Below are 14565 nucleotides of genomic sequence, written 5' to 3'. Positions count from 1 at the left end.
GTAACATCTTGTCAAAAAGACACAGTCTTAATGATACAAGCATTACACACGGTGATGTAATCGAAACTGCAGAGAGTGCAAACACTCATAAAGCTTGAACTGTCCTTGTTTTTATGTATTTTTACAGAGAATAAAGTAGTAATAGCAATGGCCGGTCTAGAAGTGTAATTATGTGGTGAAAAAGAGGTGGCATGAGGACTATGAGGACAGTTCTTGTGGAATTTACTGTTTAGAAATATCAAGCATGTCGGCTGTGTGAGGTCTGCTGTCTCGGTCTGCTTCAGTGTGTTTGTATGCCTGGCTCGTTGCAGTGTACCGTGTTTGTTTGGAACAAACTCTGCAAATCTCATCAAATCAAGATTGAAATATGAAAAGCCTTCACAGATAAAAGAATGCCTCTCTTAACATTATTGAACATTGTACAAACGTTTTTCATGAACTTCTACCAGCGTTTATATGGTTCAATTATATTGATCTTGTTTGAGAGAGAATGTGTCTGTGAACACCTAAGGGAAACATTAGGTTAAGTAGGCTACAAATGGTTTAATTATTTTCTGATCATTGCCACTTAAAGAGCAATGTGAACGCCTGATAAGTTGCAGACGTTATCACTGGTGCTCTTTGTTGGTTCAATGTATCTCAGGAAATAAATGTAATGTTTTTTACTGTTTGCAAGTATATTAAAGTATATTTTCTCCTTTATTTTGGCCTATTTTCTGCAGTCATCCAAGAGGTTCATCTGTACTGAATTATTTTTGCTGCTTTTCACATCATTTATCTTTAGCCAGACAGAACTGGAGTACAAGATTCATACCACCTTTTATCTACACCTTTCAGAAATAGTTTCAGCTTTTTAAACTGGCATTGAATATGTCTGCATTAGGGCTGATCAATCTATTTCCATCAGTTCATCTTAAACATTTTTTAAAAGAGTCTGGAAAACGGTTTCTGCAAGTTGAGACCGAATTGACCAGTCAAGACAGACCGATATGAAGAAAGCATTTGAGATGGACATGATGTAAAGTATTTAGTGTTTATCAGTGTTTGGTTTCAAGCTGCAGGATGCAGCTGCATATTTTCTGGTGCTTCCCAACATTCCCATGATGGTTATGTAAGCAAGACAAATGCTGGAGAGTCTGTCTGGCTAAGAGGAGAGAAATAAACTATGTTGACGGCATCATAAATTGGTTATACAAAACCTCCTGAAATGATTTATATGCTCTTTTTATTTGGCACAGAAAGCATTTTTTTGCAAAACTTTTCAGAAGCATTTTGCCTTGCAAACGAATAAAACCGTTTTGTGATATTAAACATTAACGTTTACATGCACTTGTGAATCACTTAATAAAGCAGAGGGCTGGGATATGCTATTAAAGAGGATCATTGAATGCACCCAGCTGTTACTCAAATACTGCAAAGAGGGCGAAGTGAATAAGCTGAATATAACTGGCCTAGAAACTGGTTGGGTGAAGATGATTTGCTTCTCATTTGGATATATTCAGGATGCATCGAATGCTGTAAGATAGGAAACAAAAATTATTACTTAATTTTTTTACAATATTAACCTCAAATACAGAAAGATGCGAGTGACAAATGTACCAGTCTCCAGTCTTCATGAGGTTGATGGCATCGTTGACCTGCTCCAGACTCATTTTGTGGGTTATGAACTCATCAAGCTTTATTCTGCCGGTCATGTAATCGCAAACCAGGTTTGGAACAGAGTCCTTGCTTTTAAAACCTTTACATAAACCGAAATTAATGTACTGTAGTGCATGCACACGCATGTACTCAAGTTCCTTCTCTGAAAGATGTAGAAAGCATTAACTGACAGCTTGATTACCTCCAAACAGAGATCCTTTCCAGGTTTTCCCAGATATGAGCTGAATCGGCTTTGCAGAGAAGTCCTTCACATCAGTCCAGCCAACCAAAACACTCACACCCCAACCTTTGACACATGACTCCAGCGCAGACCTCTGAGGTCAAAGATGCATTAATTCACACACACATTTCAAGTACTGAAAGCTTTTAAATTAGATAGTAAATAAATGCACCTTTCACAAATGTGTCAGGCAGGTCTTACCATTACTTCAGTGTTGCCCACACACTCGAGTGAGAAATCCACTCCTCCATTGGTCATTTCTGCCAGTACTTCAGAGATGGGTTTATTATATGCCTTTGGATTCAGAAAATCAGTGGCACCAAAGACCTTTGCCTTCTCAAACTTCTGCTCATTAATATCCACAGCAAAGATGCGGGAGGCTCCGGCGTTTTTACAGCCCATGACTGCAGCCAGACCTACTGCACCCAGTCCAAACACTGCACACACTGAGCCTGGTGTGACCTTCACACAAACACAAATGAATTACTACTGTAAAGCACGTAATATTCACCTTACTGTTCAAGCCACAAAAACCATTTGGACATTCAGTCATACAAAAATGCATGAATTTCTTTACATGATTATGATTTTTTTTTTGCAATTATTTTGCATATTATATATCTGGTCATACCAGATACTGAAAGCAAAGATTCACATACTTTTGCAACGCACAGATATCATTTTTCTGGATCATTTTTCTCAATAAATAAATGACAAAGAAAATATTTTTCTCTCACTTGTTTGATTCGGTTCTCTTTGTCTACTTTCAGGACTTATATGAAAATCTGATGATGTTTTGGGTCATATTTATGCAGAAATATAGAACATTCTAAAGGGTTCACAAACTTTCAAGCAGCACTATATATATATATATATATATATATATACACACACACTTAATCAATGTAATTAATGTAATTTATTACTTTTGAATATAATGGTTGCTTTTCTGAAATGGAACAGCTTCAATAACATATGAGTCCAAAAAATGTGACCTATGTGGCCACAGCCTATGAAATGAGACTCTTATAATGGTAAATGAGAAACTTCTATAAATGAGCCATTGAATTATTCACTCAACCAAATTGTTTGAACACTGATTTTGCGAGTGAACTGCAGGGGGGTTGTGAGTTAATGAGAAGCTAATAATTGATTAAATCAGTTAAAATAATAATGATTAAAACAATCAAAATAAAACACTTACTAAAAAATTTAATATTTTATTTCTTTACCTGCATGTCTTATGACCATTAACTGACTTCAGAGCACCGTGGATATTGGAATATGTTGTTAAATTATTGAAATACGAAAGTCTAAAGTAAATATTTTAATCTTGTGTTAAAAATGTAAGTTACTCAATATTAACTTCTTGTTTATTTATCGGTTGTATAGCACAGCTGAGATAAACATTTAGCCTTTAATTCTGTCAAATGTCTTAAAGTATCCTTGTGCTTTCTTTCTTTAAAATGAATGGCCCTTGATTCAACATTTTGTTATATGAAGCAAAAACATTAATTCAAGGGTGGCTTAAGTGTCCAGATACTTCTGGAGTGCACACAACATCTTTACACACCCCAGCTGTGTTGAGAGCAGCTCCATAACCGGTAGAGATGCCGCAGCCGAGCAGACACACGCGCTCGAGTGGGGCATCATCATGAATCTTGGCCACAGCAATCTGGTTGATGACAGTGTACTCAGAGAAGGTGCTGGTGCCCATGAACTGCAGAATAGGCCGACCACGGCAGGTGAAACGTGTTGTAGGATCAGACATAATGTCATGATATTTACTTGACCTGCCAGAAAAAAAAAAAAGATACATTCCCAAAAAGCAAGTTAATGAAATATGTGACCCCGGACCACAAAACAAGTCATTTTCTATTTACACCAAGCTGAATAAATAAGCTTTTCATTGATGTATGGTTTGTTAGGATAGGACAATATTTGGCCGAAATCTGGAATCTGAGGGTGCAAAAAATCTAAATATTGAAAACAATCGCCTTTAAAGTTGTCCAAATAAAGTACTTAACAATGCATATTACTAATCAAAAACAAAGTTTTGATATATTTACGCTAAGAAATGTACAAAATATCTTCATGGAATATGATCTTTACTATCCTAATGATTTTTGGCATAAAAGAAAAATCGATAATTTTGACCCATACAATGTATTGTTGGCTATTGCTACAAATATACCCATGCTACTTAAGACTAGTTTTGTGGTCCAGGGTCACATATAATGTGAAAAGTTGTTCTGTTGTTTGCATTTCTTACCAGTTTCTGTCACACAGGTTTGTTTTTGGACACTTGCAGAACTTGCATTCTCCACACTGAGAGAGGAAGAGTGGAATGACTTTATCACCTGTTCACCAGAATACATAGACTTATTTTTTACGTAGTGTTTCATTCATGAACAAATCAGTTAGGTAACCAGATAACAAGATTCATGAAAAGATTCAATTCAGAAGACATGAGGGTGAGCAATTGATGATGGAATGTTTATTTTTGAGTGAACTATCCCTTTCAAGAAGAAATAAAGACTTGGAGATGCGTATGAATATGTAGTTTTATTTGGTGACCTGGTTTGAAATCAGTGACTCCAGGTCCCACACTCTCCACCACACCAGCGCCCTCATGTCCCAGGACAGTGGGAAAACCCCGCTTGTCCTTCCCTTCAAACAGGTGGTAAAGGTCGGTGTGACAAACACCTGTAGCTACAACCTTGAAAACAGGAGAAAAACATGTTAACCAATAATGGTTAACAATAGCAATGCGATTTGATAACTTTCATGGGACATTTTCCACCTTAATTCGTATTTCTCCTTCCTGAGGTGGGGCGACTTCTATTTCCTCCATCATCAGGGGCACATTGGGCTCCCAGGCAACAGCAGCCCGACATTTAATCACCTTCAGCACACAGAAGAACTTGGTTCAGTATGTTTTATAGATATTTAATGGCTGACTACAAATGTTTATATAACCGCTGTGCTTGAGTGGTTGCATGATCTACAGTCTCTAACCGTAGTTGGAGGTTGTCCAGCTGTTTGGCTTAAGCCAATGGAAACATTAAACATCTGTTTTTAGAGCCACAAATATCTGTGATTTCACAATCAAAGGTAAATATTAACCCGATGAAATTGCCAGAGCACATTTTTTGTAGTTGTAGCTTAGTTTAATACTTTACATTTGGCAGTAAATTGGCAGAATGACCAATAAAAACAACAGAAAAGAGGTTAAAAAAAATCTTACATACAATTGTCACTTCATTTTTACATGACATGTAGACTTCTTTATATTTTCTATGTATATGATATATATTATATAGCCTTTATATACACAATAGTTTTTTTTATATATATTGCATTATAATTAGAAGTGCAGCAAGTCAATTGTGAATTGCAATAACTACATATACACAAGCTATCACATTTCATACAAGACGTTTATCTTGCATATTTTTCTTATATGTTTTTTGGCTTATATATTTTTTTAAGCATTCATAACGTTCTTATGAGAGTCTCATTAAAATGTTAGCATTGCATTGCTCAGATAGAATCTAATTTTTAAGATGTCTTTGCACTGTAAACTGTTCCTCATCAATAAGCTTAAATGTATAAAGGGACTGGCGTCGTATTAAAAATGCATTAACTGCTCTGTATAGCACAAATGAAAAGAGACCAAACGACAAGTCTACGAACCTTTCCTGCAGTGGCCATTTCCCAGTATAGTCGTATTGCTGTGATGAATGCAAAGAGAGGCAGAGACTCTTTGGTGCTGGTTTTTATACTCTGGTATGTGGATGAAGCAATCTCCCTCCTCTCTCTCTTTTACTGAAATGAGTCTGCAACTTATTAATATAGTAAATATTTATTAAGATTATTAAGGATTTTGTATTTTAAGCAGTTCTATGCATGTCTTCTTGACATTTTACTTTGGGTTAAACAGGAAATACATTCAAAGAAACTGCATATGATGCTCTAAATTTACTTTTGAAACACAACCCAGATGAATTTGATGTAATAATTGAACTATATAACAAAAAAAAATATTTAAAACAATGATAGTTTTTATTATGATTACTCAGATTTAAAGTTCAATTACATTGCAGAATGATTTAAAATATAAATTCTTTCAAAATAAATTAATCAATCAAAGTACTAACAACCCACCACCACCCAAAAATACAGCATTGTGGGATACAGAAAATGATATGTTGGTTGAAATTAAATTATGGCACAGAAGATACTAATTAACACTGAAAAGAAACAGAAACATAAAAGCGAAATTTTGGCATTGTATCGGCAATAATGAATTATGAATTGGAGTATTACATACCAAATAAAGCTTTTAAATCAGTACCAAAAACAATCATAATCAAACATGATTTTCATGAATATGAAGCGATGTCATCTTGCAAAGATATTCACAGTTACATAAAGAGCAGCTTAATCTTGCTTAAAAAAGTTAGAGTTCGTTCAATAATTTTCAAATGTAATCATTCATAAAGAAAACGCTTAAGTGCAATAAAAACAGAGCTTTTCATACTTCTGATCCTGAATATGGGTCATACAACACATTCTACTGTAGCAAAATTTGCATACGAAATATTTCCCTGTTATGAAATTATCCATTGATTTCATAGATACTGATATTGCAACATGAATCTTTGAAAAGAACAGACAACATGAGCAGATTACAGTAAAATCAACTAATACAAATACCAAATTTACAGCACATAACGTAGGTCTGTTACCATAAAAGGTTTGATTTTAAAACAGTTTCTTCCTCTGCTAAGACTATTAGGGCATTTTATTTATTTCATACTTTCAATCGCAGCAGCCCCAACACATTCACATGCAGTAGTATTAACACATTCAAATTTGAACACACAATGATTATTATTCCCTGGTATATTTCCCAAGACATGTTTAGGGGAAAATGAGGAAGGTTGCCCTCTAGTGCAATTGTGTGGAGAATGCAAGACTGACACCTGGGCGAATAAGATTTATACATTCAACAACGGTAATGACTGTATAACTGATATGTACAGTTATCATTAGAATCTGGTTATTCTTTGATAGTCAGCATATCAATATGCACCCATTTTGTCAATGCAAATATTGAAGGGAAGCATGCTTTTCACAAGTACCTTTCACAGCTAACACACAGTTCACATGGACCGGAGGAATCATTCCAGTAGTTAAAGTAAATCCTCTGATTATCTTCATTAACTCACCCTCTTGTACGTACCCACATAAAAAGAAGGCAAATGGCACAGACCCAAATATACAGATCAGGTAAAACTTTCAAAAGACATTCACGGAGCTCATCTTTTATAGAAAGGAGTCTCTCCTCTCTTTCACTGGCACTGGATATGGGTGGCAAATGAACCTTCATGTGTCTGTTATTTCTGGATATAAATGATAATAATGCATAGAGTTCCCACAAGACCGAGGGCTTGGATACCCAGGAACCAGAGCAGCATCCAAAACACCAGCACGACCACAGGCTCCACGATCTTCTCTCCGAAGTACAGCTGAGTAAAACCAATACCCCGCAAACACTTATTGAGCTCCCCGAAAAAAGTACCCAGCCTCTCGCAGTCGTCCACCAACGGAGCCTCTGGCTGTGGCTCTGCTACAGAGTGACTGTGTGGTCTTTCTCTTCCCCTGAGGTCAGTCTGAGAGCAAAGACAGTTTGACTAGATTACACAATGCTTTTTTTTTAAATCATACAAATCATAAAGAAAATACTGTACAAGATGACACCACATGACCGTGGCGTGAGAGTGTCTGTGGCAGTATGATTATATGTTTGCATGTACTCATGCTAAATATAGGCAAGCAAAAAAAACAGGTTGGTATACTTGGGTTTCATTATTTAGCTAAAGTAAGCTATAAAGAGATATTGTTGAGACTCAACAGATTACACTGACTGAATGCCACGAATACCTTATGTTATAGCTAATGAATGTGACAACACAGCTATTCATAGAGCAGGCTGCTGTTTGATGTAGAAATATCTTGATAAAGAAAGGGAGAGGAAGGGCAGAGTATGAAGTTATAGATAAAACTAAACGAGCGTTTCGCCATTTCCGAGCAAAAAGTGACGCCAAATACACTCATGCAACTCTATTTTTTGTTATTATATTAAATACTTAAATAAATAAATAAAAAATCACAGTTAAATGTTCAGTAGAGCTGGTTCAGATTTGACTCTTACCTGCTCGCTGTGTGCGGGTCTGACAGCAGCCTCATGTCGGCAACGACATCCGCTTCGTTCTCGCGCTCCGTTTAAGGAATCACGTTGACGTGCCTCCGTATCATTTACGATCCGATTAGTTCTTGACATCTTTTTTTTTTTTTTTTAACACAAAATGATTACTCCTGACCTGAGATAGGGCCGAAGGGCTGAGAACCAGATGGCTGCTGGCGATACTTCCGGTCTTGGCTGTCAACACAAGGGACATCTTGACGTCATGAGTCTCAGTGCGGTCAAAATAAAAGAATTACCGTATCATCCAAAACAGTAGGAATAATTGCAATATGTTTATTATAGCGTTCATAATGGGAAAACATGAATGAATTCAACAGAATAAACTATATATATATATATATATATATATATATATATATATATATATATATATATATATATATATATATATATAAATATATATATATATATATATATCGGTTACGATTACGTAGGGTTGATAGAAGCAGCCATAAACAAAAACATTTTCTTTATTTTTGCGAGGTTTAATTTTCTAGCCTGCTTCATGGTATAATTATTAATTTATAAATATGCACTGGAAATGTATACAGTTATTGAAGCGCGTGGCTGTGTGTCAAAACCTAATGAGCCACCTACGCAGACAACATTTGGGGACGTCGTTTCCGCGAATCGGTTCTTTTGAACCGTTCATTTCAAAGAACCTGTTAAAAACGATTCAGCTGCATGTCTCAGGTAATCACATTTCGGTCTGTCATGCTCAAAACGCTCGAGTAAATTCACATATGGTTAATTATATCTATTTATTACTGTTTATGTTTATGATAATTTCATAATTGTATTCAGTTGACTTTATGACATCCCTGATTCAGCTCATAAAAACCATAAATATAATTTGCATTTACATTACACAGTACTAAAATTAATATACATCACTTGGCTGAAAATACTTTTCTGATATTCAAGTTAGTATTTTTTTAAATAAAATCGAAATTGTATATATTATATATATATATATATATATATATATATATATATATATATATATATATAACATTTCGTTGTAATATTAAACCTTCTTTTATAATATTAATATAAAATTGATATTATAAAATTATTGAGAACCGCGATTCGTGACTGTGAACTGGTTGTTGTTCATTATTAAGATCCGATTCAAATGAATGATTCGTTTACGCATCGGTCACAGCTGAACAGTGTTCGAATCCTCTCTGGTAGGCGTCCCGCGGTAAAGTTGAGACACAGCTTGTGATTCGCTCTCAGCAGTGCCTCAGCCAATCAGAGCGCAGCACTGAAGGGAAGCGTGAACGTCCCTTATGAGGCCTGTGAACGACTCACGTAAAATGGCGACGGCGGAGCCGGTGAGTCAATAAACTTCTCAAAGATTATTTTACGCTTTACAGTCCTTCAGCGCTACGCTACAAACTACCCTGCCCCCAACAATACGTTTATGCTTCTTTTTAGGCGAAAATGAGGTTTAAATGTCGTCCTCTGTGAACTTTGAGAAAGTTTTTCGGCATGTTTGAATGGGGTGGCTCAACAAGTTTGGCTGAAAGTTGACAAGGCTTGTTCCAGTCGCGTAGGGCACTTAATTACTTTTCCAGATGTCTGTGCGTCACCACTTAGTTACCCTATATGAATTCAGCCACACTTTTTTTTTTTTTTCCCTGCTTAATTTTCTTTCGAGAACAAAGCGCCCCCATCACAGCATAGCTGTCAAAAACTAAGACAGCGAATGAGAAAAGTGAAGTGAATTGTAACGACACCATGCTGGATCAAACTATGAAAGCTGTGCCAAACCATAGTTTATTCACAGCTGTTACAATCTGCAAATAAGCTTAAGATTGACACGTTAAATTTAATTTGCAGTGTATACATTTGTATCTACATTTTTCTTAACTGCTCACATAAAGACCCTCGCGCTCATAATAGTGAATGACTCTCGTAGCTCTCACACAAAGCTCGTGTTAGGTTCAAGTTGTGTGACTGTAGTCTTCAGACACAACATAATCACATTTAACTGCCAGGTATTGCACTGGTCCCAGGTGTTGAATTAGTTCTATTCTGGATGCTTAAATAAATGAGGACAATAAAGGGACATTGCCTCCAGTCTTTCTTTTCTGTCTGCACAGTGTGTGTGTGTGTGTGTGTGTGTGTGTGTGTACGTGTGCTGGCTGCTGTGATGTGAACTTGAATGTATTGGGTTTAAACTAATCTTTTAAAGGTTCTTGTGCAGGAATTAAACTCAATTTCTTGTAAGAGTGAAGAGGAGAACTCAGAAGAGACCAATCAGGAGATTGTCAGCCCTGAGAGCTACATCAAACACCCCCTACAGAACAGGTCGAGTGAATGAATGCACTTGTTTTCAAATAATGTGCTAGCTTCTAAATGTAGTTTTTAGTTTCTTTAGATGTTGTCTTTTTTATTTTATTTTATTTTTTTCTTAAAGATGGTCTTTATGGTTCTTCAAAAATGACAAGAGCAAAACATGGCAGGCCAATCTCAGACTGATCTCCAAATTTGACACAGTAGAGGATTTCTGGGCGTAAGATTGATTTTGTTTTCCAAGAGATAAGCATATATTAAAACACTGTTTTTCCCTCCAAATTAGTTGACTGGTCTAATTGTTTTTATGGATCTCTTCTTTATAGGCTTTATAACCACATCCAGGTCTCCAGCAATTTGATGTCAGGATGTGACTACTCACTTTTCAAGGTAGGCTTTCAACACAACTGCTGCCATTTTTATGTATTTAAAGGGTTCACCCAAATAGTTCACATCAAAATTGAAAATTCGGTCAACATCATCATTAAAGCTTTATGAGATTTCATCCAATAAACACAAATTACCATGACTTCAAGAACGAATTGACCCTGAGCAAAGCTGCACAAAAACAATACTGACCAATCATACTGAAGCGTCTGTCGCAGTTTGCCATATTATCAGATATGTGTTAGGACTAATTTTACAGAAATGATCCAAAAATATGCTGAAATGTTGCCAGATAACTCATAGAAGAGACAAAAGAACCTATGCATGCTGTATGCATGTCTCTTTTACAAATCTTACTTCAGTTCTTTCACTAGGATTTGGAACTCATGAACTTGGCTATGCTAGTTCACTGTTTGAGCTACAGGAAATAAACAATAAAAAAAAATGTCAAGAAGTTCATGGCGTCAAGTTAATGTTACTTATTTAATATCATTTATATTGTGTATTAATTCTGATTATTTTTAAAATAAATTTCACTCGAGTTATTCTGTTAAAAAACAAAAAAACAAATATAATGCTCTCAAATTTCATCATTAATTCTTATAACCCACATCATAATATAATATATACCTTTTTATTACATTTTATTACTACTCCACTGGGATGTTATAAAGGAGGGTAGAGTATAGTGAAAGATCAGTTGCCAAAAGCGTAGCATTTGGAAAACATAACATTTGTGTATTTCTGCTTCTTATTGGTAGTTGCTTTTTGCTTGTTTACTGTTGCTTGCTGCTTTTTAGAGGTAGTGTACGAGGTTCTCTAGATTACTGTGGACTTTGCTTTGTGCTTGGGTTGCAGGATGGTATTGAGCCTATGTGGGAGGATGAGAGGAATAAAAGAGGAGGCCGCTGGCTCATGACTCTCAACAAGCAGCAGAGGAAGTATGACCTGGACCGCTTTTGGTTGGAAACTGTAAGAGTTTTGAGTTAGTCACTGAACGCCCCCTCAACATACACACAAGTAATTCATGTACTTCTGTATCCCTGGCTCTCTAACATTCACCTGTGTCATACCGACAGCTGCTGTGCCTCATCGGTGAGGCCTTTGACGACTACAGCGATGAAGTATGCGGGGCTGTAGTCAACATCCGAACAAAAGGAGATAAAATCGCTGTCTGGACAACTGACTACGAGAACAGAGAGGCTGTAACGCACATAGGGTGAGACTCTCATGCATTCACGCGACATGTAAATGGAAACATACTCAGCTGGTTACAATGTGTTATTGTGTTTGTTTGGCAGGAGGGTGTACAAGGAACGATTAGGCATCCCTATGAATATGACCATTGGCTACCAGTCTCATGCTGACACGGCCACTAAGAGTGGCTCCACCACTAAGAACAAGTTTGTGGTCTGAATATCTTCAAGGGCCTGAATCTTCTCTCTCTCTCTCATCTCTTTCTCCGCCTCTTAAAACCAAAGCAACAAAAAACAGACTGGACTGAACTGCCATGAAACCCCCCTGCAAGTACATTTGCACCCAAAAGCCCTTCACAAACACACTCCTGGACTTCAACTCGCACAACCAATGAGATTTACAGCACAAGACAAAAATTAAAGATAATAGTACCTCTGCTGCTTGTTACCTTCACACACATTTTAAGTATTACTTCTGTATCATGCTACACTACACATGTTCTCACTTTAACCCACCAAACATTCACACATCACTACACAGTTTTCACCCTGAGAAAAAAAACAAAAAAACATGCGCATAATGAAGTCACATTCAATGTTTACCCCTGGCAAGTCTTGTTCAGAGTTTGTAAAGTATTTAATATCGTTTTCTTTGTTTTTTTTGGAAGAAATTGTCAATTTATTTAATGGCAGAGGAAAGGAAATGTCTGTGTTCTTTTATCCAGCAGCTTTGCTGCTTCAGTGCCTAATGAACATAAACATTTTAATTTATTCAGATTAATCGTCAACAATTCATTGAGATGGTATCTGGCCATTGAGTGAATGTAATCAAGCTAATCTTCATAGAGCTGCCTTACGTCTTTAAGCATTAACTTGATTAAATTTGGGGGTTTGCAATTCAAGATAAGTGTTTTTATATTGTGAATTTTCGATGCATCATAAGTTTACATTCCTTGTTAGAATAGTAAACTCTGGGGTTTGTTTTGCAGTGCTGTAACGGATGAATTGTGCTTGTCTGGATGTCATTGGCTTGAGTTGGCTCTTCAATAAGATAGCAGCATTATCAAATAGGCCCTGAAAATAAAATAGATTTATGTTGATTCAATTTATTTCACTGAAAATGGGAAAAGGCATCTCGGTATTCATCACCACAGTTTTGCAGGATGTTAATGGGCAATTAATTATTCAGAACATAAAATCTCACCATAATAGATCAAAGAGGTAGCATACATATCTCGACATACTCAACTTTCAAACTTTTTGTAGCTCACTCCATCCTTAGTGCTGCTATCTATTTTTGGCTTTTCTGAACTTGACACATTTTAAGAAATATAAGATTTAGATTTGAAAACTCACATTCAATAAGCGAGTCACCGTTGAGTTTTTTTTTTTTTTTTTTTAGATGTAAAGCTCCTTGTTTTCAGTGTCTTTGAATGGAGGTGTGCAGTGCACTGTATTACAAACTCATCACTACTCATTCTAGTGTCAGGGCAAAACATGATTTTGCTCACACGGCCACATTATTTTCTAAATCCAGTATTGGTATCTATTTAACTAAATTCATAGAGCTCAGAATAAGTTAAAGGTATCATGCAGTAGACTTTGAACAGTGCTGTACTATGATATCGCACCAGAATGTCACCTGATACTGGCTGCTAGAGCAAGGACGAAGGGTTACTGCAAGCACATAAAAAGAAAATAAATAATGATTTATTAGAGAGGACTTTGTTCAGAATCAAACTGGTGTTCAAACTGAGATTTTCTATTTATCTCAAGGACAGGTGATCAATACAGGCGTTTTTGTGGTTCTGTGCTTTTTTTCCCCCCTAAGATTTTGAAAAAGACACCTCTAATGCTTACCCAGGCTGCATTTATTTCAAAATAAATAAAAAATACACATGAATTATTGCAATTTAAAATAATATGTTTAATGTATTTGGTGCTTAAAAACATTTCTTATTATCAATGTAGAAGTAAGTGGTGCTGCATTTTTTTGTGAAAATAGTAATACATTTTTTCAGGGTGAGTTGAAAAAGTTTAAAAGTTTAACAGAATAGCATTTATACGAAATAGAAATCTTTTTATAACATTATAAATGTCTTTACTGTCACTTTTATCAATTAAATGCACCATTGCATTTAAAATTTAGAATTTTAAGGAAATGTATGTATTTATTTAATCCCATTTTATTAACCAATGTCTTTGCTACTGATCTTCGATGATCCAATTCAACCATACTAAGCAAAAATGACACATTTGTGTTTAATTTTTGTTATTGCTGAATAGTGTTGAACTTTCTTCTCCTGCGTCATATTCTTCATGCAATTTATCTGAGTTGCGTCCTCTACTGTACAGAAATGAATTTACATTTCTTTCAGCCTAAGGCACTTCACATTTGTTGTGAAAAGGGCTTTTACATTTGCAAAAGAAAGCAAGCCCCGCCCAGATTTAAAAAGTAAATCAAAAGCAATGTAATGCATTACTTTCCATAAAAAGTAAGTAATGTATTTAGTTATTTTTTATGGAGT

General features: G+C 35.8%; 3 protein-coding genes across 4 annotated transcripts; 1 reads left to right on the top strand and 2 right to left on the bottom strand.

Moving 5' to 3' along the window:
• Positions 1 to 1208: 1208 nt before the first annotated feature.
• adh8a (alcohol dehydrogenase 8a) lies at positions 1209 to 5650 on the bottom strand. Its single transcript, XM_058794928.1, has 9 exons — positions 5576 to 5650; positions 4683 to 4784; positions 4457 to 4598; positions 4152 to 4239; positions 3453 to 3672; positions 2081 to 2341; positions 1841 to 1973; positions 1600 to 1738; positions 1209 to 1515 (listed from the first exon to the last, which is right to left on the bottom strand). The coding sequence occupies exons 1-9, from the start codon at positions 5591 to 5593 to the stop codon at positions 1485 to 1487; spliced, it is 1134 nt and encodes a 377-aa protein (XP_058650911.1). The 5' UTR covers positions 5594 to 5650; the 3' UTR covers positions 1209 to 1484.
• Positions 5651 to 5921: 271 nt separating this feature from the next.
• Positions 5922 to 8358, bottom strand: fam241a (family with sequence similarity 241 member A). Its single transcript, XM_058794930.1, has 2 exons — positions 8100 to 8358; positions 5922 to 7557 (listed from the first exon to the last, which is right to left on the bottom strand). The coding sequence occupies exons 1-2, from the start codon at positions 8226 to 8228 to the stop codon at positions 7282 to 7284; spliced, it is 405 nt and encodes a 134-aa protein (XP_058650913.1). The 5' UTR covers positions 8229 to 8358; the 3' UTR covers positions 5922 to 7281.
• Positions 8359 to 9347: 989 nt separating this feature from the next.
• Positions 9348 to 13142, top strand: eif4eb (eukaryotic translation initiation factor 4eb). 2 transcript variants are annotated; one of them, XM_058796943.1, is made up of 7 exons: positions 9348 to 9490; positions 10366 to 10469; positions 10579 to 10674; positions 10781 to 10844; positions 11700 to 11813; positions 11921 to 12060; positions 12143 to 13142. In XM_058796943.1, exons 1-7 carry the CDS (start codon positions 9446 to 9448, stop codon positions 12255 to 12257), a joined length of 678 nt encoding a protein of 225 aa, XP_058652926.1. In that variant the 5' UTR covers positions 9348 to 9445; the 3' UTR covers positions 12258 to 13142. The 2 variants fall into 2 exon arrangements, with proteins under 2 accessions (XP_058652926.1, XP_058652927.1); XM_058796944.1 differs by having other exon boundaries at positions 9429 to 9490; positions 10390 to 10469.
• Positions 13143 to 14565: the final 1423 nt, after the last annotated feature.

This window comes from Onychostoma macrolepis, chromosome 13, assembly GCF_012432095.1.
Source record: "Onychostoma macrolepis isolate SWU-2019 chromosome 13, ASM1243209v1, whole genome shotgun sequence".
In the NCBI taxonomy this organism is placed as follows: Eukaryota; Metazoa; Chordata; class Actinopteri; order Cypriniformes; family Cyprinidae; genus Onychostoma; species Onychostoma macrolepis.
The sequence above is the reverse complement of the archived record's forward strand: the minus strand, read 5'-3'. Positions and strand labels throughout refer to the sequence as shown.